The sequence below is a fragment of the Barbus barbus genome (genome assembly GCF_936440315.1).
Source record: "Barbus barbus genome assembly, chromosome: 36".
NCBI classification, from domain to species: Eukaryota; Metazoa; Chordata; class Actinopteri; order Cypriniformes; family Cyprinidae; genus Barbus; species Barbus barbus.
The window spans coordinates 28,151,510-28,176,567 of NC_136714.1; the positions used below are offsets into that span (position 1 = coordinate 28,151,510).

Below are 25,058 nucleotides of genomic sequence, written 5' to 3' on the forward strand. Positions count from 1 at the left end.
TCAATTAAATATGTGCAGTTTCACATGGTTAGTGCAAGTTATCACATGACCAGGGCTGTGTTTCTCAAAAGCATCATAAGTTTAAGTTGATCGTAGCTCCATTGATAATAAATGGTTCTATGATCAACTTAGGCTTACGATGCTTTTGGGAAACACAGCCCAGAGCAGTTTAATTCCTGTTTGCACCTTGAGAAGATGATGACCGCATCAAAGCTCTGAAACGAAAGGCTAGTAAAGTTTATTAACATAAAGATATGACAAAGATTTTTGGTACACATTACCTTTAGGGTGTCTAGTATTAATATATGCATTCACATATATTCAGTTTTGTTGAGTGTGGTCATAGAGTGAGTAAACATCTTGATGGTCTACAATAGTGATCGCTGGGATAACAGTGAACTTAGGTTTACATATAAATCCAATTGCAGTTGTTGCACTAAAATGTTGCACTAAATTAAAAGTTCAAATCGTACAAATAAGTTACAATATTGATGATGTAATACTGGTAGCACTAATATAAAAATGTAATATGTTACATAAAAGTAACAATTTTGAAATATGTTGATGGTTGTATTTTTTCGTCTTTTATCTCAGTGTTCCTATCAGTGTTGTATAAGTTTGTTTTTATGCATAATAGTAACCCTAGAATGTGATCAAACAGTTTAAAAAAGCTGGGCTGAGATATATAACAATTTTTATGACTGCAGAAATGTTAATTCAGTACACACTATATCCCACAATTGTGACCGACCATAAAACACAATTTTTCACACACTTTTTAAAAAACAATTAAATAATTATTGATTATTTCAAAGGGTTACTAATGACACATCATTTGGATATTTTCATGTCTGGGAAAAATTTGTTAAAGGTCCTTGAATAAGTCAGAAATGCATAAATTTAAGTCCTTAAATAGTCAGAAATTTTTTTTTTTCTTTTGTAATCGGATGCGAAAACGCAGAAAATCGAACCTGATCTGAATTATTATTTTTTAATGACGGATAAAAGTTGCAGAGGCAGTGTTTAAACGTGATTGACACAACGTGAGGTAGTATTTATTTTTTAACGTGCGAGAATTTCAGACTCTGTGTGCTTTAACCCTTACAAAAGTGTTCCACAGTAACGAAAGAGTTAAAGAGGAGACGTGTTTTGTGTTTTCAGGACTGTTAACGGCAGCAAGAAAGACGGCAGTCCTGTGCCCTCGTCAGCGCTGCCTCTGATTGGTCCGTCGGCTGTGATTGACAGAGGGCTGGACCTATCCAGTAACACTGTGGATCAGTCTGACCAATCCAAGTGTCCGATTCAGACCGAGGAAGACAAAAAGACGCTGGAGACCAAAAACGACCCTTAGGAGCAAAACGAAAGCTGTAGAGAACGTCACGCGTCCCGTTGTTTCGTCTGTCTGTTCATCGTTTGTTTTGTTGCGGAACAACATCGGCTGCTTCTTGAGTGTTTGGTTTAAAAAGCTAGATTTGTGGAAGTGATGATCCGGTTTGGAGTATCGCTAGATGTTGATGTTTCACGTTTGTTCAGTTGCTGAATCTTACACTGAATTCTACGAAGTGTGACTTGGTCCCTCAGGACAGATGTTGATATATTGGTAACCAATAGTGAAAGAAACCGCGAGTCGAGATCCGATCGAATCGAGAGTCCCCTCCGTTCGGAAACCAGAGATTTTAATTCCAAACCCTCATTTTCTCAATGCACTTTTTTTTGTTACATTGATTAAAATAAGCATACGTAATGAACAATACGTAAGAATCGAATGTCTTCCGCGGCTGCGATCGCACACGCTGATAGTCTTGAAGACGGCGTTTCGTGATTGACGTCCGTTTCTAACGAGAGATGATCCATCCGGAAGCTTCTCGCTCGGAATCACTCGGATTCGCTCGGAACGTCGCCTGGCGGTTTCTGTTTTTTACATTTTAGCCTTGTGTTAATCTTCCTGTTGCTGAATTCCTTGAGGAATAGTTGTCATCTTATTTATCTAGATCGTTTGATTCTTTTAGACATGATTTTAGAGTATCAACACTTGCCCCAAAAACTCGTAGCAAATTACTACTTTTGAAGATTTCGTCTTGCACTTCCGCTTCACTTTAATAACGACGGCCGTCCAGAGACGTGTTGGACATCGACGGATCGCAGTCACGTGTTTCTGCCGGTCTGCTGCTGATTCTGACCGTCTGTTTAAAGGAGTATTCTGGGTTCAAAACACACTTACGATAATATTTAGGCCTGGATGTAAGATTAATGTTTTTGAAATGAAGTTTTAACAAACTAATAAACTTATTGTGACGCATGCTTGTCAGTCATACAGAAGTGAAACCGGACACATTTCTGTCTCGGTGTTAATTTAGTATCATTGAGATACTATTATAGTTTTTATATTAAATAAATAAATATTTTTTATAGTAATATGTTGAAAGTTTTAGCTTAATTTTAGTACATCAGGTTAAACTAAATTAAAACTACCTGAAAAATGCTATTAAAAAAATTGTGTGTCTATATATATATATATATATATATATATATATATATATATATATATATATTGTGTGAAAGAAATGTTTTTAAAACACATTCATTATTCATTATTACTATTAGTAAAATAATTAGTTTATTTTATTAAGTTTCATTTATGCATGACTGACAAATATGCATCGCATTAATTTAATTAGTTTGTTTATATTAAAACTGTATAGATTTTATATGCAATTCAAATGCATGAATATTAAATTTAGGCCTAAATATTTTTTTTGAGTGCAAGCAGCAGAAGTGATTTACTCTAAAGATGATTTGCTGAAGGACCGATTCTGGGTCTTGAACTAACTGGGGTTGTTCCTTTAAATGGGAAATTGAGCAGAACGAGACTCCGAGGCTTCTGTCGTTTGCGGAGAAACGCCACGAAGCCGTCGAACCGTAAGGATGAGATTGTACGGGATGGAAGCTGCTGCTCAAAAACCCCAAAGCCTTATAGACGCAGATGTTTTACGCTTCAAGCTCTCGACCAATATCCATCATTTGAATTATCACACGAAAACACAAAGCAAGCCTCTTCTCGCTACCAAAAGTGTCGCTTCCCAAAGTTTTCCTGAGATATGAGTGTCTTTCCCGAGCAATGACTGGACATTGCTGAGGGCCGACCCAGATGCATTCTGGGAAACCTGCATGCTGTTTTGCAGCCGTGTATAAACTCGAAGCTCCTCATCGGTAAGTGTTTAAACTGTGGATTCTGTTTCAGAAAGGGATCTGTTCCTTTAAGTGTTGTTCTGATAAACAAAAAAAAAGAGAAGAATAGAAAGAAAGAAAAATACAAATCAATAGAAGACGTTTCTTTTGTTTTTTAGCTCTCCACTGTTCAAAGCTGTTGTAAATTGTCTGGTTAAGAATGAAAAAAGCTCTTTTGTACCCTCAAACCCCTTCATGTCCTTCATAAGGAGTAGGCCGGTCTTCTGAAGAAGCATCAGAAATGATCTTTGAAGAGTGGATGGCGTCCGCTATCGTAACACACTGGATATCTGTATATAGATGCGCTTTAGTTTCTATCGTTGCCCTTTAACTCTCTCCTGACCTTGACTAGATCTCCTGCGTTTGGCCTTTTCTTCTGTGAAATGATTTCTGATGGTGGCTCGTGATGTCGACTAGACTGGTTGTTTACAGTTTGATTTCTCTATATTCTGTAAATATTGTAATTCATTGTCTTTTTTTAACTTGGTAATAAAGTTATCAGATAACCTAAGCACACTCGCTTGTGTTGTTTTCTGTTTAGGGCTCGAGTTCACCTCGTCTGTGATGAGATGGTTTACATTTCTGAGTTAAAATCATTGCTTTGTGCTCAGAAATATTAAGAAGGTGTCTCTGTTCTGAAATGCTCATCAAGAAAACAATTGAAATTATTATTATTTTTTTTAATAATATTATGTAGTGAAGCAGGGTTTTTAAATACATATATATATTTAACCATATTTTCACTATTCACATTGATATATTAAGACTTAAAACTTTGCTTTGCAGATTTGCTTTCAAACAAGAAAACACGTAAAATAAATTGTTTGCAACCACTTACCTTAAAAAAAATTAGTAAATTCAATAAATCATTTTATTTCAGTGTAGATTGTTTTCATGCCCTAGATCTTGATGCATATATTTAAACTGGATATTTCGAAACATTTTCAACCAGATGATTTCTTAGAACAGAGAACAAATGTACCCAAAACCCAAAGATTTAAGCCATATTTTCATTGAGTTCTCCGTTTGACATTCATCTTTATCTCTAATCCCTGAGGAGATCTCCTGGCTGTTCTTGTAATGCGTCTCACGACGGTGAAGCTGTTCTGGAGAAAATAAACGCTTGTGTTCAAAGACAGAGTGTGATGAGCTGAAAATAGTGTGGAAATACCAGAGTTTGAACCAATGCATTTCCATGAGTTGTCCATCTGTGTGAGGTCAGAGGAATAAACCCAGAGAGCAGACCGGCGGAAAGCACAGAAATCTCCCGCCGCTGTCTGGGGTGGCTCGGCTTTATTCAGGCTGATGCGGTTTTGATCGAACGCTTCTTTAGAGATGCTCTTCAGGGTCGTGAAGGACAAAGCCAGAAACATCATTTCCCTGCAGTCCATCAGTCTGAAGAAGATGACAAGCTGATGATGAAATCCACGAGGCAGTGGCCTGCAGTCAGAAACACATCTGACCTTCAGAGCTGCTTTTAATGGGTCCTTCTCCTCGTGAGTGTATGATAACATCAAGATTTTGTGTTTCTTGGCGATGTCTTTGAATTTTCAGGAGCTTTTGAGTCATGTTGACCTGAATGTATAGATTATATATATATATATATATATATATATATATATATATACACACAATAATTAGGGCCTAATATTAATATTAATAACACTGTTAAATTATTAATAACCTTAATTATTATTAATAATTTAACAGTGTCAATTTAACTCTGTGTGTGTGTGTGTGTGTGTGTGTATATATACATATATATATATATATTGAAAACTTTTGAACATGATGATGTGTCAATTTTTCTTATTTTGTTTAAAGATCTTTTTTTTTTCATTTGGTACTGCACTTAAGAAGCTACATAAATACTTAAATGTTTCCCAGAAGACAAAATAAGTAAAATTTACCCTGATAATCCAATTCAAAAAGTTTACAACCCCCGTCTCTTAATGCATTGTGTTGCGTTTTTGAGCATCAGTACGTTTTCACCTTTTGTAATAGCTGTGCCCTCAGTGTTAAAAGATGGATTTCAAAATCATACAGTCAATGCTGGAAAGGGTTCAGATATGCAGAAGATGTTGGACACATACATGCATGCATATGTATATACTGTGTGTATATATGTATATACATATATACACTGTTAATTGAATTAAACATATATACAGTGCCATGAAGGTTTTTGCCCCTTCCTGTTTTGTTTTGCATATTTGTCACACTTAAAAGATTCAGATCATCAAGCAAATTTTAATATTACACAATGATAACCCAAGTAAATGCAAAATGCCGTTTTTTAAATGGTGATTTCATTTATTAAGGGAAAGAAGCTGTCCAAACCTGCCTGGCCCTAGCTGAAAAATTAATTGCCCCCTCCTGTTAAATCATGAAAGAGCTGTGATTAAACACATTATTTTAGAAAGCTGTGTTATATTTCACAAGTCAAACCCAGGCCTGATTACCGCCAGACCTGTTGAATCAAGAAACAGAACCTGTCTGACAAAGTGAAGCAAGCTTAAAGAGCAACACATCACACCGCGATCTAAAGAAATCCAAGAACAGATGAGAAACAAAATAGTTGACATGTACCAGTCTGGAAAGGGTTATAAAGCCATTTCTAAGGCTTTGGGACTCCAGCGAACCACTGTGAGAGCCATTATCCACAAATAGAGAAAACTTGTAAGTGAACCTTCCCAGGAGTGGCTGGCCTACCAAAATTACTCCAAGAGCGCAGCGGCGACTCATCCAGGAGGTCATAAAAGAACCCAGAACAACATCTAAAGAACTGCAGGCCTCACTTGCCTCAATTAAGGTCAGTGTTCATGATTCAGCAATAAGAAAGAGACTGGGCAAAACGGCATCCATGGGAGAGTTCCGAGGCAGAAGCCACTGCTGACCAAAAACAACACACAGACTCGTCTCACATTTTCCAAAAAATATCCTGATTATCCCCAAGACTTTTGGGCAAATATCCTGTGGACTAATGAGACAAAAGTTTAACTTTTTAAAAGGTGTGTGTCCCGTTACATCTGGTGTAAAACCAACACAGCATTTCATAAAAAGAACATCATACCAACATTCAAACATGGTGGTGGTAGTGTGATGGTCTGTGCTGCTTCAGGACCTGGATGACTTCCATAATTGATGGAACCATGAATTCTGCACTCTATCAGAAAATCCTGAAGGAGAATGTCCAGACATCAGTTTGTCCTCAAGCTCAAGCACACTTGGGTTATGCAGCAGGACAATGATCCCAAACACACCAGCAAGTCCACCTCTGAATGGCTCAAGAAAAACTAAATTAAGGTTTTGGAGTGGCCAAGTCAAAGTTTGGACTTACATCCGATTCAGTTGCTGTGGCATGACCTTAAACAGTCCATTCATGCTCGATAACCCTACAATGTGGCTGAATTAAAACAATTATGCAAAGAAGAGTGGGACAAAATTCCTCCACAGCGATGTGAAAGACTTGTTGCCAGTGATCGCAAATACTTGATTGCCACAACCAGTTATTAGAAATAGGGGGCAATTACTTTTTCACATAGTGCCTGGCAGGTTTGGACAGCTTTTTTCACTTAATAAATTTCAAAACAGCATTTTGCATTTACTTGGGTTATCTTTGTGTAATATATATATATATATATATATATATATATATACACACAAGAAAATATTGTTACTGTCTGTTTGAGCTGTAATAAGGAGGTCACGTCTGACCCAACAGAAGAGTTTGTGTTTCAGAGCTGCTTTTATAAGCGCTTGATTTCACAGCCATAACATCATCTTTTAAAAAATATCTGCGAGACATGAGGGATCAGCGGATCAGAACTTCACACGAGTATTTCTGCAGGAGGAGACCCTCGAGACCCAAGAAGAGCTCGGCTTTAAACAGCAAAGACATGTCTGATGAGAGACAGACAGACAGACAGATGGATATTTAACAGCATGCATGAACACACCAGAACATGTCAAGCTTCAGTGTTTAGTTGGATTTATTTATACAATATAAAACAAATACAATGAAAACAAAAACAAAAATACAGTTAATATACAGTACAGGGAGAGGCTATTCCTATTCAAAGACTATTGTAGTACATTTTACAAGAAAATACAATCTCAGTCTTTCTACTTCAGAATTTCACATTTAGTTCAATGTGTTACCATGTTGTGAAAAATGTATATCGTGTGTATGTCAATGTGTAGCATGCATGCATATGTGCGTACACGTATGTGTCCAATATGAAAAATCATTATGCATGTTATAATTGCATGCAGATATGAAAATATATATACATTGAACTTATTGAAATGTACAGGGTTGGGCAAAGATACATCAAAATGTATTTTAAAATAAAATACCAAATACCTTCATTTTAAGTGTATCAAAATAAACTACAAATTACAGCAGCCACACCATGTATCAAAATAAACTACTGTATTTTTGTATTTTAAAAATACTTTTACAAGGGAGCATGAGATTTCTTTGCAAACCTTCCATGAATTGGCTCATTTGATCTATTCTTTCACCATTACACTGACTCCATTGATTAAGTAAACCATGTTTGATGGCAAAAGCTTTACTCTGCCCGAGTCATGCAATAAATCTGACATGCAACCAGTTAACAGATCAAATATTCACATATCTCTGTGATCTCCCAGATGAAGGTTAGTTTTAAAGTAACCATCAGTTTAATGTTTAACAGCTTGCGAATGATTCATAATTGCATCTTAATTTAGTTTCTTGGTGTTTGGTAACGAAGGGCTTACTTTGCATCAGCAACACTGACTCAATGACAAGCAAGTCCTTCATAAGAAGATAACTGATGGCACCTGTATTTGCGGGTGAGACGGGTGCTGTAGATGTCCTGAAGGGAGGGGAGAGAGACACCAATGATCTTCTCAGCTGCTCTCACTATTCGCTGAACTGACTTGCGGCAGGATGCGTTGCAAGCGCCATACCACACAGTGATGCCAAATTATATCTGTGATCTTTTATCTTTTTATACCTGCAATTATAACACTAGATCACTGTTAAACTTATTTTATTATTTTAGCTTGGAAAAACTGCGTTCTCTTTTTTTGTTGCATCGTTATGGAACGAGCTGCAGAGTATTATAATATCAGGATCTCTCCCTTCTTTAAAAATGTTTTAAATGGAAATGCACTTGCTTTAATTGTCTGATTTGTTATTGCATGAGTACAGAACTAAACGTTGTTAGTTTTATAACTTGTTTAATTGTGAAACTTTCTGTGCCCCCTTTTTGGCCAGGACTCCCTGGAAGAAGAGATTTTGCATCTGAATGGGACTAAGTGCTGCCAACTTAGCAATTTTGTTGCTAAATTTAGCAACTTTTCAGACTACCCTAGCAACATTATCTTCCAAAAGCACCTAGCAACAAGTTTAGCAATTTTTAAAATATATTTGGCAACTTTTAGCAGTTTTTGATAAGCGAATCAGATGATAAAAGGCACATTTTCCATCTAAATTACACAAAAAGAGGAAACCAAAGATGCAGTACACACATCACATGTATTACGTTTCCTGTTATTTGCAATTGTCCAACTTAATAATAATAATTTAATAATTGTTCATTTATGATACACCTTGTTTGTAGCTTGTACCTGTGATTGTTGATCAGTTAGTAAACTAAGAAAAATATCTAGAAAAATGTTAAAGGTACTAGTAATTTTCCAGGACATATCCATTTTCCATTTTAACCCTGTGACCCAAAAGCACAAAATACAATGCGGCATTTAAAATCCAGGGGAAACAATAAATACAGAAAACTTCTTCATGTTAACATAACCCTATATTTACAGGTTTGTCTTAGAGTGTAGTATAGTAACTAACCACTTATACACTGCTTCAAACTATAATAGTTCAGAGTTTTACTAGTTTACTAGCTAATAAAAAAACTTGAGTTGTTAAAAAATGTGTTTATTCAATATTATGTTAAAAATATATACTTAGGCCTATCTATATTTTAATATTGTATTATGCATTTAATATTTTCCTAGCAAATCTAAATGAACATATATATCGATGCAGTGACACAATGTTGCACTGTGATTACGCAATGACATCACAATGTTATTTAGCAACCCTTAGCTCCAAATCAACCTTCCTTTAGCAACTTCCCCTGAAACTGAGTTGGCAGCACTGATGGGACTATCCTGGTGAAATAAAGGATAAATAAATCCAAATAAACTAAGTCTGTGTTGTCTGATGGCAGCTGGTGTCTCGGGTTGGGCTCGGATGACGTCTGCGGCTCCCAGTGATTCTGCATCTGTTGTGTTTCCACTCTCTGCAGAGCAAGGCTTTCAAACCAGCAAAACACTCCTGTTGTGATGACCGAATGTGCCAACTACACCGGATCATTCACGGTTTATATGTAGTTTCTGTTGCTTGGAGAAGAGCTGGGAGGTTAACAAGGTTAACCCATGCAGCGTTGATTCCAGTGAACCAGTTCCATTCCAATGAGACCATGCATCCACTTTAAAATAAAGCTTCCAGATTCAGGTTTTTATCGCTGTGATGCCAAAGAAAAACTATTCTTGGTTCCCCAAAAAAACATTTTAATGAACAGTTCTTAAAAACACACATTTTAATAACATTTTACAGTATTAATAACCTTTTATCCAATGAAAAGATCCCATGGATGTTAAAAGAACCAGTATTTTTAACTATATTTTTAGTGTTTGTTCCAGAAAAATGCCATTTAAAGGCATGTACAAAGAAAATTGTATTTTAATTGATTTATTTATTTTACCTATACTTTGCAAATGATTTAACCAAATTACTAAACAATTTGCTTTTGAAATGTGGTATAAACCCTTAGTCAGGTTAGATTATTATTTTTTTTTCCTTTTTCTTTTTTTTTTATGGAAGTATAAACAATAAACTTATGAAATTAAATGCAACATTAGATGACATTATAAAGAAAAAAGAAGATAAGACAGACAGACAGACAGACAGATAGATAAATACAGAGGTCGGAACACGCGGAATAGCAACAAAAACACAATTTCCCATCAGCCCTCTCGCTCACGCTTGCAGTGACGCAAACGCGTCGGTGCGCGGCGCATGCGCAGTGCGGCGTAAAAGGGAGACTTGCCGTCGAGTGTTTATGCGCGTAATGGCGGCGGACAGGCTGTGATGAGCCACGGCGAAAAAAACGCAGCCAGCGATCCAGCCCTCGGTCAGTTTCCACAGCGGCGACACGGAAGAACGCGAAAATGCAGATCACGTTGAAAACCCTCCAGCAGCAGACGTTTAAGATCGACATCGACGCGGAGGAGACGGTGAGAGACGAGCGCTCGAGGGCAGCGCGCGATGCTAGCGGCTAACAGCTTTCTGTCAGCGATGTCAATAAAACACACGAAAACTCCAGTCAAATCACCCAAATACACCGTAATTACGCTGTAACTTTAACTTAACTCTAAAGACTAGTTGCTGGTTGCGCTTGGCGCTGTTTACGGAGTTCTGTGAGCGGTTTAGCATTAGCATGTTAGCTGCTCATAAAATGAGTTTTTACTTTCACCGAAACAGGATAAAAGTTGTCTAAATGAGACATAAAAGTAACGCAGGTACTCCAAAATCACCATAATAGTCATTTAACCATCATTCTGACTTTGCAGTCGTGTCAGACGGACAGTTAAAGAGTAATTATGTGTTTTAGCAAGTCATGCTGTGGCGTTATAAAGGTTTTAACGCGTGTGTTATGTGTGTGTGTGTGTGTTATATGTGTGTGTGTGTGTGTGTGTGTGTTATATGTGTGTGTGTGTGTGTGTGAGAGGTGTATATGAACACACACACAGAGAGAGAGGAGTCTGTGTATCTGCTCCATGATTCATGTGATTTCCAGACACGTGGATTGAAATAACCGAGCTGTATAATTGAACACATAAAAGAGCTTCGCTGATGGATTGATGTTTATTTTGATGAATTCAGTGTTTACAGACAGTTGAGCTGCTTTGACTGTGTCTTCTAGATGAGAACTTTCTGTTAGATGTGCAGTTAAAGATCTGCAGCTGAATGACATGAGTGTTATCAAAGCTACTTCTGCTGTCTGCAGTCATGTGTCTTTATCTCAATCTGCTGCTCGTCTTTGTGTTTGCTCCCAGGTAGTTAGTAAAGATACTGATGATACTCATGTTAGTCTATTAGGGTGGATGTTTTGGGTATTATAGGGGTTTTCACCCAAAAATGAAAGCAAATAATGACAGCATTTTCCTAACTTTCAGTTTCTGGTCCCCATTGACTTTCATACATTAGTATTTTTACCCCCCTGCTATTAAAGTCAATGGGGACCGGAAACCAACATTTGTCATACACTACCAGCTGGGTTTTTGAACTAAGATTTTAAAAGAAGTCTCTTCTGCTTGCATTTATTTGATCCAAAATACAGCAAAATCAGTAATAATGTGAAATATTTTTACTATTTAAAATAACTGTTTTCTATGTAAATATGTGTTAAACTGTAATGTATTTCTGTGATCTGCAGCTGTATTTCCAGCATCATTACTGCAGTCTTCAGTGTCACATGATCTTCAGAAATCATAATAATATACTGATTTACTGCTCAACAAACATTTCTGATTATTATCATCATCAATAATAATTTTTTTCAGGATTCTTTGATGAATAGAATGATCCAAAGATCAGCATGTATTTGAAAAAAGCTTTTGTAATATTTTACACTACTACACCATTCAAAAGCTTGGAGTCAGTTTATATATATATATTTTTTTTTTTTTTTTTTTTAATGAAAGAAATTATAGAAATTAATACTTTTATTTAGCAAGGATGCTTTAAATTGATCAAAAGTGATGATTAAGGCATTTATAATGTTACAAAATATTTCTATTTCAGATAAATGCTGTTCTTCTGAACTTTATATTCATCAAAGAAACCTGAAAAAATTCTTCTTGGCTGTGTTCAACATAATAATAATCAGAAATGTTTGTTGATCAGTAAATCAGTATATTATTATGATTTCTGAAGATCATGTGACACTGAAGACTGCAGTAATGATGCTGAAAATACAGCTGCAGATCACAGAAATAAATTACAGTTTAACACATATTCACATAGAAAACAGATATTTTAAATTATAATAATATTTAAAAGTTTTACTGTATTTTGGATCAAAAAATGCTGACTTGGGGAGTAGAAGAGATTTCTTTATTAAAAACCCATTAAAAATCAAAAACGTTTGACTGGTAGTGTATATCTTCATTTGTGTTTAACAGAAGAAAGAAACTCGTACAGGTTTGGAGCGACTTCATGGAGAGTAAATGATGACAGAAGTGTGTTTTTGGGTGAACTATTCCTTTAAACTTTAAAAACTCTTAAAAACCAGATTAAAAAACTCTATAATCTGGGGCAAATAAATAAGTTAAATAAGACGTGATCCTCCTCGGATGAGGTGAAGTGTCAGCAGTGATGGGTCAAAGGTCAGCTAGACCTTTAGGAAGGAAGACACTCGGTGGGTTTAGTCCACACTTCCTGTTTTTTCAGACCTTTTGGAACGGTTTATTCTTAGAAATACTCTTTCTCAGGAAAGCAGCAAACAGTTTGACCAGCTTTCCATTTCTGGCTCCAGTCCGTAGTTTCTTGGAGTGCAAACAGATCCGGTCCAAACCACTTCCATATTTGCTTTGAGATCCGATTGATATTGAAGTTTTGTAAATGTTTCGGTCCACATGGTCAGATCAGATATTGGAGTGGTTTTGTCGTTTGGGATGTCAACTAATGTCCTACTACACACTCATTTACACGCTGAACAAAAGCAGTCATCAGTAGCACAGGTATATCTGTAGAAATAGACAACAATACATTGTATGGATCAAAATTATACATTTCTCTTTTATGACAAAAATCATTAGGATATTAAGATCATGTTCCATGAAGATATTTAGTAAATTTCCTACCATAAATATATCAAAACTTCATTTTTGATTAGTAATATGCATTGCTAAGAACTTCATTTGAACAACTTTAAAGGAGATTTTCTCAATATTTAGATTTTTTTGCTCCCTCATATTCCAGATTTTCAAATATTGTCCGATCCTAACAAATCATACATCAATGGGAAAGATTATTTATTCAGCTTCCAGATGAATGCATAAATCTCAATAAAAAAAGACCCTTATTTCTGGTTTTGTGCTCCAGGGTCACATGATCTGATACAGCAGTCGTGAGCTGGTTTTAGTGCTAAGCCGGACCGCAGAAGAGTGTGTGTGTGCTTGTTTGCTCTCTCAGATCAGACTTTGATTTGTTTTCTCCTGCTCTGTCTTTTACAGGTAAAGGCCTTAAAGGAAAAAATAGAGAATGAAAAGGGAAAAGATAACTTTCCGGTGGCGGGACAGAAGTTGATATATGCAGGTTCGTCCTCAGCGTTCGATAAGCTGTGACTGTATGGCATCTGTTTCCAGCTGATAAGGATGTGACCTGTGTGACGCACATGATTTGTCATCTTATTCTGTGTTATCATGTGAAATGCAGTGATAATGTACAGTTATGCGGAGCATCATTCTGACATGTGTTGATGAATGACTGACGGCTGTCAGATTCAGACGCGAGAGCTGCAGGCTGATGAATAACGGCTCCTTTATTTTAATTATTTTGTCCCCTGCAGGCAAAATCCTGAACGATGACTCTGCTCTCAAGGAGTACAAGATAGATGAGAAGAACTTTGTGGTGGTTATGGTAGCAAAGGTGAGGCATTATCTGTCTTATCACCGCCTGCGTGCAATTGCTCCTCTGCTGCAGAGTTTGATACGTGTGACTCTTGACGTCTAAAAAATTCTGAAATATATTCAAAAGGAATTTTGAAAACTTATGTAAATGGATAAAGTGAAAAGAAAAGTGTCATTGCTTTGAGATTGAGACCATTTTTCATCTAAATCAAGCATCATACACTATTGCTTGTTGTATGAAATAATTTTTTCTGTGTTCTGTTTTAATGGTTATATTCAATTTTAGTAATCAAAAACCATGTATAATGACAACTACATGTTTAGGGCCCTATAAAATAGTTTTTTATATTTTCCTAAAGTATGTATTTCTTGTTTTGCATGTTATTTTTCTGGATTCTGTTTTAAAGGTGCCATAGAATGGAAAACTGTCTTTACCTTGGGTCCTTGGCATAGTTTAATAATAAGAGTTCTGTGCATGGAAATGACATACAGTGAACCTCAAACACCATTATTTCCGCCTCCTTGTGTAAATCTCGTGATTAAAAAAGACCACTGAAAAACAGGCGAATCAGAACATAACACTGCCTGTTACGTTACAGTCGGGATCACTAATAGTTACGCCCCCAACATTTGCATAAACCCGCCCATGTTCTAGGTCTGCTGCCAGCCGAACCATCAGAAGTTGGAAAATGGTAGATAATGGAAATAAATGTAATGTTCCAGGCTGTGCAGGGATGGGTTGGTGTCTTTATTCAGAAAGGCACGGAAATCAAATAACGCGTCCTACTAAAATAACGCGAGCCACTAAAGGGACATGGTTAGCTCGTTGCTAGCGGTAGCCTGTTCCATTACAGTACATAAGATTTCACTTACCATATAAACAGAGTAAGGAGAGATGCCTGAGGATGATGGCGAATGATTTACAGATCCTGAGCACCATGACAAGCATCTGATCTTGTGAAATGTGTGGTGAGTTCTGGCACTTCGTAGTATAAACAGAGTACATGCGATCTCGAAACTGAAAAGTGATCGTTCAAAAGCAGTTCCAATGCCCAGCATATTAATAGCGGCTCCCTGATGCCCGCATTTTATTTACAGTATAATTACCCAATGATATAACTGCGCGAGAAAGTATTGAAATATATATTTTCCTCCCTGTGTTTCCTTCTTGTGAACTACTGAAATGAGCCTCACTGTGCAACAGCCAATCAGAGCAGAGCTCAAAATTATTATTTATGACCCTTCCACATAAGCCAATAACAGACCGTTTCATTCTGCGGGGAAATCCTAGGGTTGTAAATGACCATGTAAAACTGTTTCTGGAGAATCTTTGCCCTTGCCTAAGCCACATCCCTTCTATGTAGACATCAGAGAACAATTTCAAATATTGTATCAATGCATTCTATGGCACCTTTAATGGTTTAATTCCGTTTTAATAATCGGAAAATGTGTAATTAAACTTGTGCGTTTTTACATCAAATTTCAACAGAAATGACATTATTAGGGCCCTGTGAAATTAGTTTTATTTTTTTCTTAAGTCTGTTTTATTTTCCCAAGCTCTTTGTTTTCTGTTGTATTTTTCTGGGTTCTGTTTTAATGGTTTAATTCCATTTTAGTAATCAAAGTATGTCTGATCAATTGAATTCATAACTAGTAAATGAGCTTAACTCTGCGTGCTGGTGTGACAGTGACTCTGGATAGATGTTATGTGCATGCAGAAGGTGATATGTTAGTGGATGTGATGTCAGTGTGAAGTTGTGAGTAATGTGATGTTTCTCCTGCAGCCGAAAGCGGCTCCTGCATCGGCCTCTTCATCTGCTGCCACAGCGGCCAGCGCTGCGTCCTCCAGCACTACAGCGACCCCGACCCCTTCCACCCCGGCCGCAGAGAGCCCGTCTGAGAGCGCGACTGAAGAGGACAAACCCGCCGAGGAGAAACCCTCCGATGCCGCTGAGCCCTCCTCTACACCCGTCAGGTAAACTCTAGGGATGTCACAATTCTCAATATAATACCAAACCTTTCAGTCTGACATCCACGGTTCAGTTAGGGCCCTTAGAAATCCATTTCATTTTTTACCAAATTCATTTTTTTCAGTTAAAATTTCTGGACACCTTTTTAATGGTTAAATTTTATTTTATTAATCAAAAAGCATGTCATCATGAAACTTGAATAACTTCACATCAGTTTATTAAAAGTTTTTAAAAAATTACATGTTTGGGGCCCTATTTTATTTTTCTCTCCATATATTTTGTTACCAAATTCTATTTTAGCATGTCTAATTATTTGAATGCATCAAAACAGCTGAATTTATTTAAATTTATTTTTACAATAGCCTTATAAAATGTTTTTATTTTCCTCAGAAATTATTTTGTTTAAATTTTACTGGATATCAAATGAAGACTATTGCATTTATATATCTTTTAATTATTTAAAGTTTTTTTTTTTTGGCAAACATAAAATTAGAACATGGAAGAAATATGTTTTTTTTATTAGTAGTAGTAGTAGTATGTACATTCAAACAATAGTAATCTATTTCTGGCACAATGTCTTCAAGTTAAACCAAACTTTTATTTTGAAGGGTGTTCGTAAATACCTTTACATTTGTGTATGTATGATATGACGCTAGTTTTACTCAAAAGAAACGGTAAAAGGATGAATTCTGATGAATGACTCGGAGCAGTTCAGGAGATGTTGTTCATGTATTTATGTCCTCAGACAGCACTATTCAATACACGCTTGTGAATTTTATTTTTTCAGTTTTGTTTAAATAATTATTTCTCTCAGAATGTGCTCTGTGTCCGACACCTCCCTGCTTATAGCGTGCATTTGAAAAAGCAACACACGGCAAACATTTTTCCTTTCTAATAACATGCAATGACAAGCCATTCTAAACCTGTTGTCCAACAAAAGAGAATATTATAACTTGTTTTTACTTCACAACATCATTTGAGTGTTTGAAATAACTTCCTTTTGTGATGTGACTCACAGAATGAGGCAGAAAATATATTCTATACTGTAATAAAGGCTATGTCAATTAGCAATAAATTATAAATATAATTAATTATAAAATATACCTGAGATGCATTGAAGAACACATACATTGCTGCAGTCGAGTGTTTGTCTTATTGTTTAATCATTCAAAACATTTATATCGTTTTATTTGTTTTTAAGCGATAGCAATGCCTTTGTCCATATTAGAGATTTACTGGAGAGTCATGAGTTCTATTACTTCTGTGATGCATGTGTGCAGTTTCTGTGCAAGGGCGCCCTCCGGTGTCCAGTATGAATGAAACGCACATTACATGTTTATAGCACTCCATAATGGCCAATCCATCCTATTTTGGTTGAAAAATACCTCACTTTTTTGTTGTTGTTGTTAATTTGTTTTAAATCACATTTTAAATGGCTAAAAACACACTGATGTGGCCAAGCCATCAAAAACTAACAGAAAACTGGTTTAAAAAAATGCAAGGATGTATTTAACCGTGGGCTTACCTCTATTGTTGCATCTCTAAAACACACAATACACACCCAGACAAATGAGTGTCCATCTATAAACTCCATTACTGTTGATTAGATGTGAGTGCTGTTGCTGGATGGGTCTGGTGTCTCTTCTAAAACAGTTAGTTTCAGTGGAGCTAAATAAATCTAGGGCAAATGTATGTCAAATAAACACACAGAAGGATATTGTGACCACCATTGCATATTAAGCTTGTTGTTGTTGTTTTTTCTTCTGTTTGCAGTTCTTTGCCAAATGCAAACATATTTGAAGAGGCGACGTCTGCGTTGGGTAAATTAGCATATTCGCACATTCTCCAGTTTATGAATTCAGTAGTAATGTCTGCGGGATGAAGTGAGTTTGTGTGTGTTTTGTGTGTGCAGTGACGGGTCAGTCCTACGAGAACATGGTGATGGAGATCATGCTGATGGGATACGAGAGAGACAGAGTGGTGGCGGCACTGAGAGCCAGTTTCAACAATCCTGACCGCGCCGTCGAGTACCTGCTCACGGTGAGAGACTGACCGTCTGAATATAACACCACAAATCTTCTGTGTTGACATCTAAATCAGCGCATTACACTGATTTAAGGCAAAACACCTCAGGTTAGTAGGTTAAAATGCTAAATAGACATCATTAGACTTTCAGCAATTGATTAATCACAGTATATTAAGACAACGTATATTAAAAATTGTATTGCAGATTTTCTGAAATGCTGTTTAAATATGCAAATGAGGTATTGTCTAATTATACATCTGGTTACAAACATTTCCAGAACAAAAATCTGGCCGTTGAATAAAACCAGGTTCAAAAGTAATAATATTGTTGACATTAGAGTTCAGAAAAATCAGACAATGCTGTCAACTGACAGAAAACAAGCACATTTTCACCATGTTTTTCATGTATAAATCAGTTTGAACGAAATATGAGCAAACCTTCAGAATATTGAGAGGAATAAAACTGTAAAGTATGGTGTTTGTAAAAGAAAAAACTCAAGATATGGGTTGAAATCTACAGACTCAATAAGATAGTGTAATAAAATAAATGCTTAAGTGTGTATTTTGCATGCTTTCTTTCCACTAGTCTGAAAAAAGACCATGTTATGAAAGCAAAATAGACAAAACTGACCAGTGTATGAGAAAACAATATTTTTGCCTGTTGTGTCTTGCAATAAATTTGCAAAATGCATCAATCGACGAATGTCAGTCATAGTGATGATCCTTCCACAGAAAGCAACCATTGTTTAGTGCTCTTATTTAGGCTTCATTATACTTACTCTCTTATTTCTTACTATAGTATGTCATGTTCTTCTGTGCTGCAAATTAGGGATGCACCGAATGTTCGGCAACCAAAATTATAAGAAGCGAAAAGACCAAATAAATTGTCATTAACAATGACGTGATGCGATCAAATAGAGATCGATAAATATACCAGCACCGACAACGAGAGACTGTTTAGCGCTGCATCTCATGTCTCCGATGAGAAGAGGAAGGGGTGGTAGTTGCTGGTTATTGTATGATGATTAAAGTCACGAAATGGCCTTAATTAGTAAATAAACTGCAGAATATTATATTTTTTTAATACACGGACAACTTGCATGTATTCTGACAGAGCTGGCGACTCTATCTGCTCTTTAGCCAGGGTTCAGAGTCCAAAGCACGAGGAAAATCTGCGCTGAAACAGTGTTACTCGTCAGCTGCTCAGGAACATTTGTATGATTTTTTTAAAGGCATGTGACAATGCGATACGTGCGACAAACATCATTTATAAATCTGTCAACAAAAAGCACTGAGATAATTCTTTAAAATTCACTGAAACATTCAGAAATTTTAGTATTGTAAAATTACTGTTCTATAAAATAATAAAGATAATAATAATTACAACAGCTCTAATACATTTATTGTAACATTCACACATAATTGGGATCTGTAATACATTCTAATGTTTTAAAAGAAGTCTCTTCTGCGCAGCAAGACTGCATTTATTTGTCCAGTAAAAAACATACATGCCTGATTCTCAAAAATGGCCAAATTAATTAAGTAAAATTGTGCTGCTTTGGTATAATGTCAGCTAGAATGTAAAAAAAATGTTCAGTGATAAGTAAATATTTTAAAATTGTTGTTTTGTAATTGATTTTTCATTGAAAAGCAAGACAAAACAGTAAAAATCTGAAAACACTTTTCCAGGTTTTAAGTGCTATAATCAGGTCCCCGGTGCATCTACCAACCAAGGAAACGTGAAAAAGATTAATCCAGTAACTTTGTTTTGGTAAGCCTTTTTCTGCAAGCGTCTGAAAAAACGAGTGCGTCTGATTTCGCTTTCCTAGTGACGTAGCAAAGGCATCTCATTATAATATTACCGCCCTTTAATTTACTTTAATATTTCTATCCATTTTGATTTCGCAAGCGTATATCAGAAGTTTAAACTAATATGGTTTAAAATGCAAGACTTCAGCGTGATAATCAGAACCAAAACGGATGTTTTTTAGCAGGTATGAGTTGTAATGGCGCAGCTCTATTCTGGAAAAGAGGTGGGGAGCAGCAGCTCATTTGAATTTAAAGAGACATGCACGAAAGCGTGTTTCTGCTTCCACTCAAAATAGGCATTTTCAAAATTGTGGGGTGTTTTGAGCTGAAACTTAGCAGACACATTCTGGGGACACCTGAGACATATTGTAAAAATGTCTCCTTTAAAAAAAATTGTCAAAATACATGAAAAACCATGTTCGGCCCAGTGTTTCATTTTGTTCGGGTTCGGCTAAGAATTTTATTTCGGTGCATCCCTAGTGCAAATGCTTGGGCAGGGCAGATTTAGGGATGCATCTTCTGAGGGTTGTGTGTGTATTGTAGGGTATTCCTGCAGAGGGCGAGGGCAGTGTGGGAGGTGCTGACCCCGTGGCTCCTGTGGGAAGCCTCGCTCCTACTGTGTCCACAGGCCTCTCTTCACTGTCCAGCACCGCCCCGTCACAGCCCAGCACAGGATCAGGGGGTGAGCGACACACGCTATACCGCATGTATCAGACGGTTCTGAGTGACAGCACACTTCTCTGACTCTGTCCTGTATGTGCAGCCAATCCTCTGGAGTTCCTGAGGAACCAGCCGCAGTTCCTGCAGATGAGACAGATCATCCAGCAGAACCCGTCTCTCCTACCAGCTCTACTACAGCAGATCGGCAGAGAGAACCCGCAGCTCCTGCAGGTACACACACACTTCTGGGTGGCGCCGATTATACATTGAACGTTATATGTTGATAGGGGTGTGTGATATTGACAAAAAATAATATCTTGATATTTTTGACGATTTTGATAATAATTAGATGATATTTTGCTGAGTGTTATTGTGCTGGTATCTACCGTGGACGGCTGATTCCTAAAGTTTTTGAAATTCTTCATATTCTGTGCGGGGGTCAGATAGAAATTAATCTCTTCCAATAAGTTTAAATTGTTTTTTACATTTTATGGGCATTTTTTAACTTTTTTTTTTTTTTTTTTTTTTTTTTCTTAAAGTGTGCTTTATCTTTTGAGTCAAATTTTTAAATAAGTGAATTAGAATAAGACATTTGGGCTGTTACCAAGCAAATGAAATCATTATCGACACAATCTTTGCAATGCAGAGGAAACACAGAAGCTGCATCTGAAGTAGCATTTAGATGCTTTTACACACTGTTTAATGCAGGACATGAATGCATTTAACCTGCAATTACAAATGCATAAATAATAATTTTATATTAATTATAAAAAGTTGTATAGATACTTTAAATGTAATTTTAATAGACTGAATCATGCAGCGTAAGAATACACTCTAAATGCACACACGCACTAGTCTAGACTTCATGTAATGTATGCATGCGCTCTGTAGGTGTTTTGAATGGTTTTTGCAAAATACTAAAAATATTGTCAAATTGTACATGGTTAAAACAATGATATATCACACACCCCTACGGTGCTCTTGACTTGAACGTCTTCAAGTGTGATGCAGTGATTTCTGTTGACATCCTCACTGTCTCTCAGCAGATCAGAACTTATTCTTTCTTATTCTTTGTCTCGTGATTCACAGCAAATCAGCAGCCATCAGGAGCAGTTCATCCAGATGCTTAATGAGCCGGTGCAGGAGGCGGGGCAAGAAGGCGGTGGTGGAGGCGTGGCCGAGGCAGGAGGCGGGCAAATGAACTACATCCAGGTCACACCGCAGGAGAAAGAAGCTATTGAGAGGGTAAAACGCTTAACACATTTTCAGTTTAAGAACAGTTATTATAGGTGCCGCTATATTATTTGCCAACTCACTGTATCAAATACGTGCACATATAAAATTAAATACTATGTCCTATAGTGTATAATGTCCATATTTTGCCATTTAGTTAATTAAATCATTCTTAATCATACTCTATTGCATTTCCTGGTCTTCCGTTCCCAATTTTATAACCTTTGTTGCACCATTTAAGATATTTAATACTGTTTATGAGCTTAAATTTGATCAAACTGAATTTAAGACTTAAGTACTCTGTAACTGGGAAAACTGTAATGAGTGTTCAAGTAATGCATGAAAACATGAGTGTGTGTGTGTGTGTGTGTGTTTCAGGGAGAGTGCATAGAAATACTTGCAGTGTGCTTCAGTAACTATTCACAGTAATTAATGGCCACAACAAGCTGTTGATTTGCTCTTACTAGCCCAGAAAGGCTGCTGCATCCTCAACTCTAGTTTTTCTAACTTCTGAGGTCTGAGCCTTGAGATACTTTTTAAAGCCTGAATTTCAAGTTTAACTAATTAGACCGAGGCCCTTTAATTAGAGAGAGATACAGATGGAGGATCTGTCTGGCGAATGATCAAAGGTGTGCGAGTCTTCTCCCCAAACGGACACCAGGAGTCTTTCTGTGGTCTTATCTAACCTTTCTGTGTTTCTTCCTCAGCTAAAAGCCCTTGGATTCCCAGAAGGACTCGTTATACAGGCCTACTTTGCTTGTGAGAAGAATGAAAATTTGGCTGCAAACTTCCTTTTACAACAGAACTTTGATGATGATTAGAGGAGGAGTGGCACCCCGATCATTTTCCACCCTTGTTTTTTTTTTCTTTTTGAATGATCATTTTTGAGAAGAAAATCTATACAAATACACACACACACACTCTCACACAAACACACAGGCTGTCATATTCGGTCTAAATTTTACACACTGGATGACATGAGCACGTCCGTCTGGAGATGAGCATTGTTCGTTTCCAGGGGCAGAAATCAGTAAAAACCTCTTTGCTTCATCTAACACTTGCCTGTGTGATACCTGTTTGTTTTTAATGCGTTCTTTTTTTATGACCAATAAAGAGCATTGTTTTCTCCATCGTTAGGACATGTTAGCAGGTTCAGGGGGCTCGTCGTGAAATGAGTTTTCCATGATATTGGGATATTTGGTTTAATCAGTGTCCCTGTTCAGGCCCGTGTTTTTCTTCTGTTTCTTATCGCTCTCTTTCTCTCATTCAAGGTGACATTAATAGGGATCCCAAATACTGCAGTTTTAAATGACAGTAAAGATTTTAAAGAAGCAAATGGAGTTCTGATAGATTGGTTTCTCTCTTTATGAGCTCTTGCTGAGGGTGTTCTGAGTGATACTGACACATGCAGCCCTTATACATTAAGAACCATTAAAAGCATGTATATGACTTCCATAGTTTGACATTAATATCACTATAATGTCATTTTTACAGGGAAATAAACGTTTTCAACGTAAATACAGATTATCTGTTCTTTTGTTGTACCTTGAGGAGATAGATCTACAACCACATGATAAAGTACTATTGTAAAGTAAATACTACAGTGTTTTTGAACCATACTATAGTAAAGTACTTGAATTAATTTATGGTAATTCTATAGTTGCTGTGGTAATATAAACAAATGACTTTACCCAATTCTGTAAGTTTTCTACAACTATAGGGTATATTATACTACAATACACTACAGTTTACAGTATTAGTTTATCAGTTGACTGTAGTTAATATTACAGTATGCTGTAGTATTCATTAACAGTGTTGTAAATACTATAATATACTAATACACTTTACTATAGTATGGTTCAAAGACGCTATAAGTTATGTTCTCACACCAGACCTAAAAGACCCTGGCTAGGCACTTAATGTCTTAAAATCCTCAAATATACAATATTCAGAAAGTTATAAGGAGAAAATGACAAAAATAAAAAAAAAACATTTAGATGTGTTTCTTCACAACAACAACAAAAAAAGCTACTGGTACCATGTCACTTTAATCAGGTAAGCATTAGGAGTGTAATATTTTGTGGATTTTTTGTGTTTTTAGGCTAATCGTATGTAAATTTTCCCGCAAATGTCTGGTTCAAACAGCGCATGACCAAAATTAGCGCGCGCGCGGGAGTCTGACAGGAATGGCGCGAAATGACCCTTCACTACAAATCCGTTATATCAAGACATTTTTTACTAAGGTAAGGTAAATAAAGTGATCGGTAACGACGTTAAGATTTGCGTTACGTACAGGTATGTCAAAATATATTACTTCTAATCAAAATGTTAGACCAAAACAGACCGAGCGCTACTGATTAGCTAGGCCTAGAAAAACGCTAGCGAGCTAATAATTGATTTAAGAAATATTCGGTCATTTAGACCTCTAGTTCTTGATATCTCTCAATATTCACTGTCTGCAATACATTTAGCTCATACTTTAAACGCCTCTCCAAAATCATACTTTACATTAAGCTCTATTCAGACGCTAGTTTCTCAGGGATGCAAGTGATTTTCACCATTTTGGTGATTTTAATGCTGTCCCAGTCCTGATAGCACACACACATCTCAGAGACTCTATTTGATGTCTATTTACATCTGCAAGACATATTTTTAGGGTGCTTGCTAATCTGCAATACATCTATAGAACGTTTCCTTTTAAAAGGGAAGTGGTGTGTGACCCATACTCTGAGTTTGTGCATTTAACCCATCCAAGTGTACACTCAGTAGTGAACACACACTCAGTAGTGAACATACACCCGGGGAGTAGTTGTGGGTTCGGTGTCTTGCTCAAGGGTCTCACCTCAGTCGTGGTATTGAGGGTGGAGAGAGTGTTGGTTATTCACTCCCCCCACCTACAATCCCTGCCGGACCTGAGACTCGAACCCACGACCTTCAGGTTACAAGTCCAACTCTCCATCCATTAGGCCACGACTGCCTTAGATGTCAAATAGACGTCTAGTGGATGTCTTGATGTTTATGATTTAGAATGTATGTAAAACTGACATCTGCCAGACGTTTGTAGACAGCAGATGCTTTCCAGATCAAGAGATCTTTAACAGATGAACATGTGCCATCAGGGAGATGTGAGTCTCCATCTGAATCCATGAGTTTGATCACTGTTACAGACGTCCATATGAGAAACAATTACCTTCCGAATCGGGCTTTAGCCGCCTTCTCAAGTTTTTTTCCAGGTGTGATGCATATCTTTTCGTAATCACATTCTGTCACTGCATCAAATCTCAGCAAAAATCTGTTTTATATATGTTCATTTAGATTTGTTAGTAAAATAATAAATGCATAATATAATATTTAACTGTAGATAGGCCTAAGTGTATTTTTTAATACAATATTGAATAAAAAATTTTTTGGATAATTTAAGTTTTTTTTTTT

The 25,058-nt window shown here is 36.6% G+C and overlaps 2 protein-coding genes across 4 annotated transcripts in view; both read left to right on the forward strand.

Annotated features, from left to right (window-relative positions):
* Positions 1-3,731, forward strand: part of LOC306856389 (zinc finger protein 462-like) — a gene marked incomplete at its 3' end in the record, with an annotated part of 55,730 nt that extends 51,999 nt beyond the window's left edge. For all 3 annotated transcript variants that reach the window (XM_079395657.1, XM_079395659.1, XM_079395658.1), the window contains exon 13: positions 1,162-3,731. In XM_079395657.1, the coding sequence (XP_079251783.1) occupies positions 1,162-1,351 (190 nt within the window). The remainder of the gene's footprint in view (positions 1-1,161) is intronic.
* Positions 3,732-10,198: 6,467 nt separating this feature from the next.
* LOC306856163 (UV excision repair protein RAD23 homolog B-like) lies at positions 10,199-23,600 on the forward strand. The gene is made up of 10 exons (XM_079395215.1): positions 10,199-10,530; positions 13,534-13,615; positions 13,869-13,948; positions 15,714-15,904; positions 17,673-17,719; positions 17,812-17,939; positions 20,277-20,415; positions 20,497-20,624; positions 21,483-21,638; positions 22,334-23,600. The coding sequence occupies exons 1-10, from the start codon at positions 10,465-10,467 to the stop codon at positions 22,445-22,447; spliced, it is 1,131 nt and encodes a 376-aa protein (XP_079251341.1). The 5' UTR covers positions 10,199-10,464; the 3' UTR covers positions 22,448-23,600.
* The last annotated feature ends 1,458 nt before the right edge of the window (positions 23,601-25,058 follow it).

Coding starts and splice junctions, on each gene's coding strand:
- LOC306856163 (XM_079395215.1), top strand. CDS start 10,465: ATGCAGATCACGTTGAAAACCCTCCAGCAGCAGACGTTTAAGATCGAC. Junction 13,616..13,868: donor ACAGAAGTTGATATATGCAG/GTTCGTCCTCAG, acceptor TGTCCCCTGCAG/GCAAAATCCTGAACGATGAC. Junction 21,639..22,333: donor AGAAAGAAGCTATTGAGAGG/GTAAAACGCTTA, acceptor TTTCTTCCTCAG/CTAAAAGCCCTTGGATTCCC.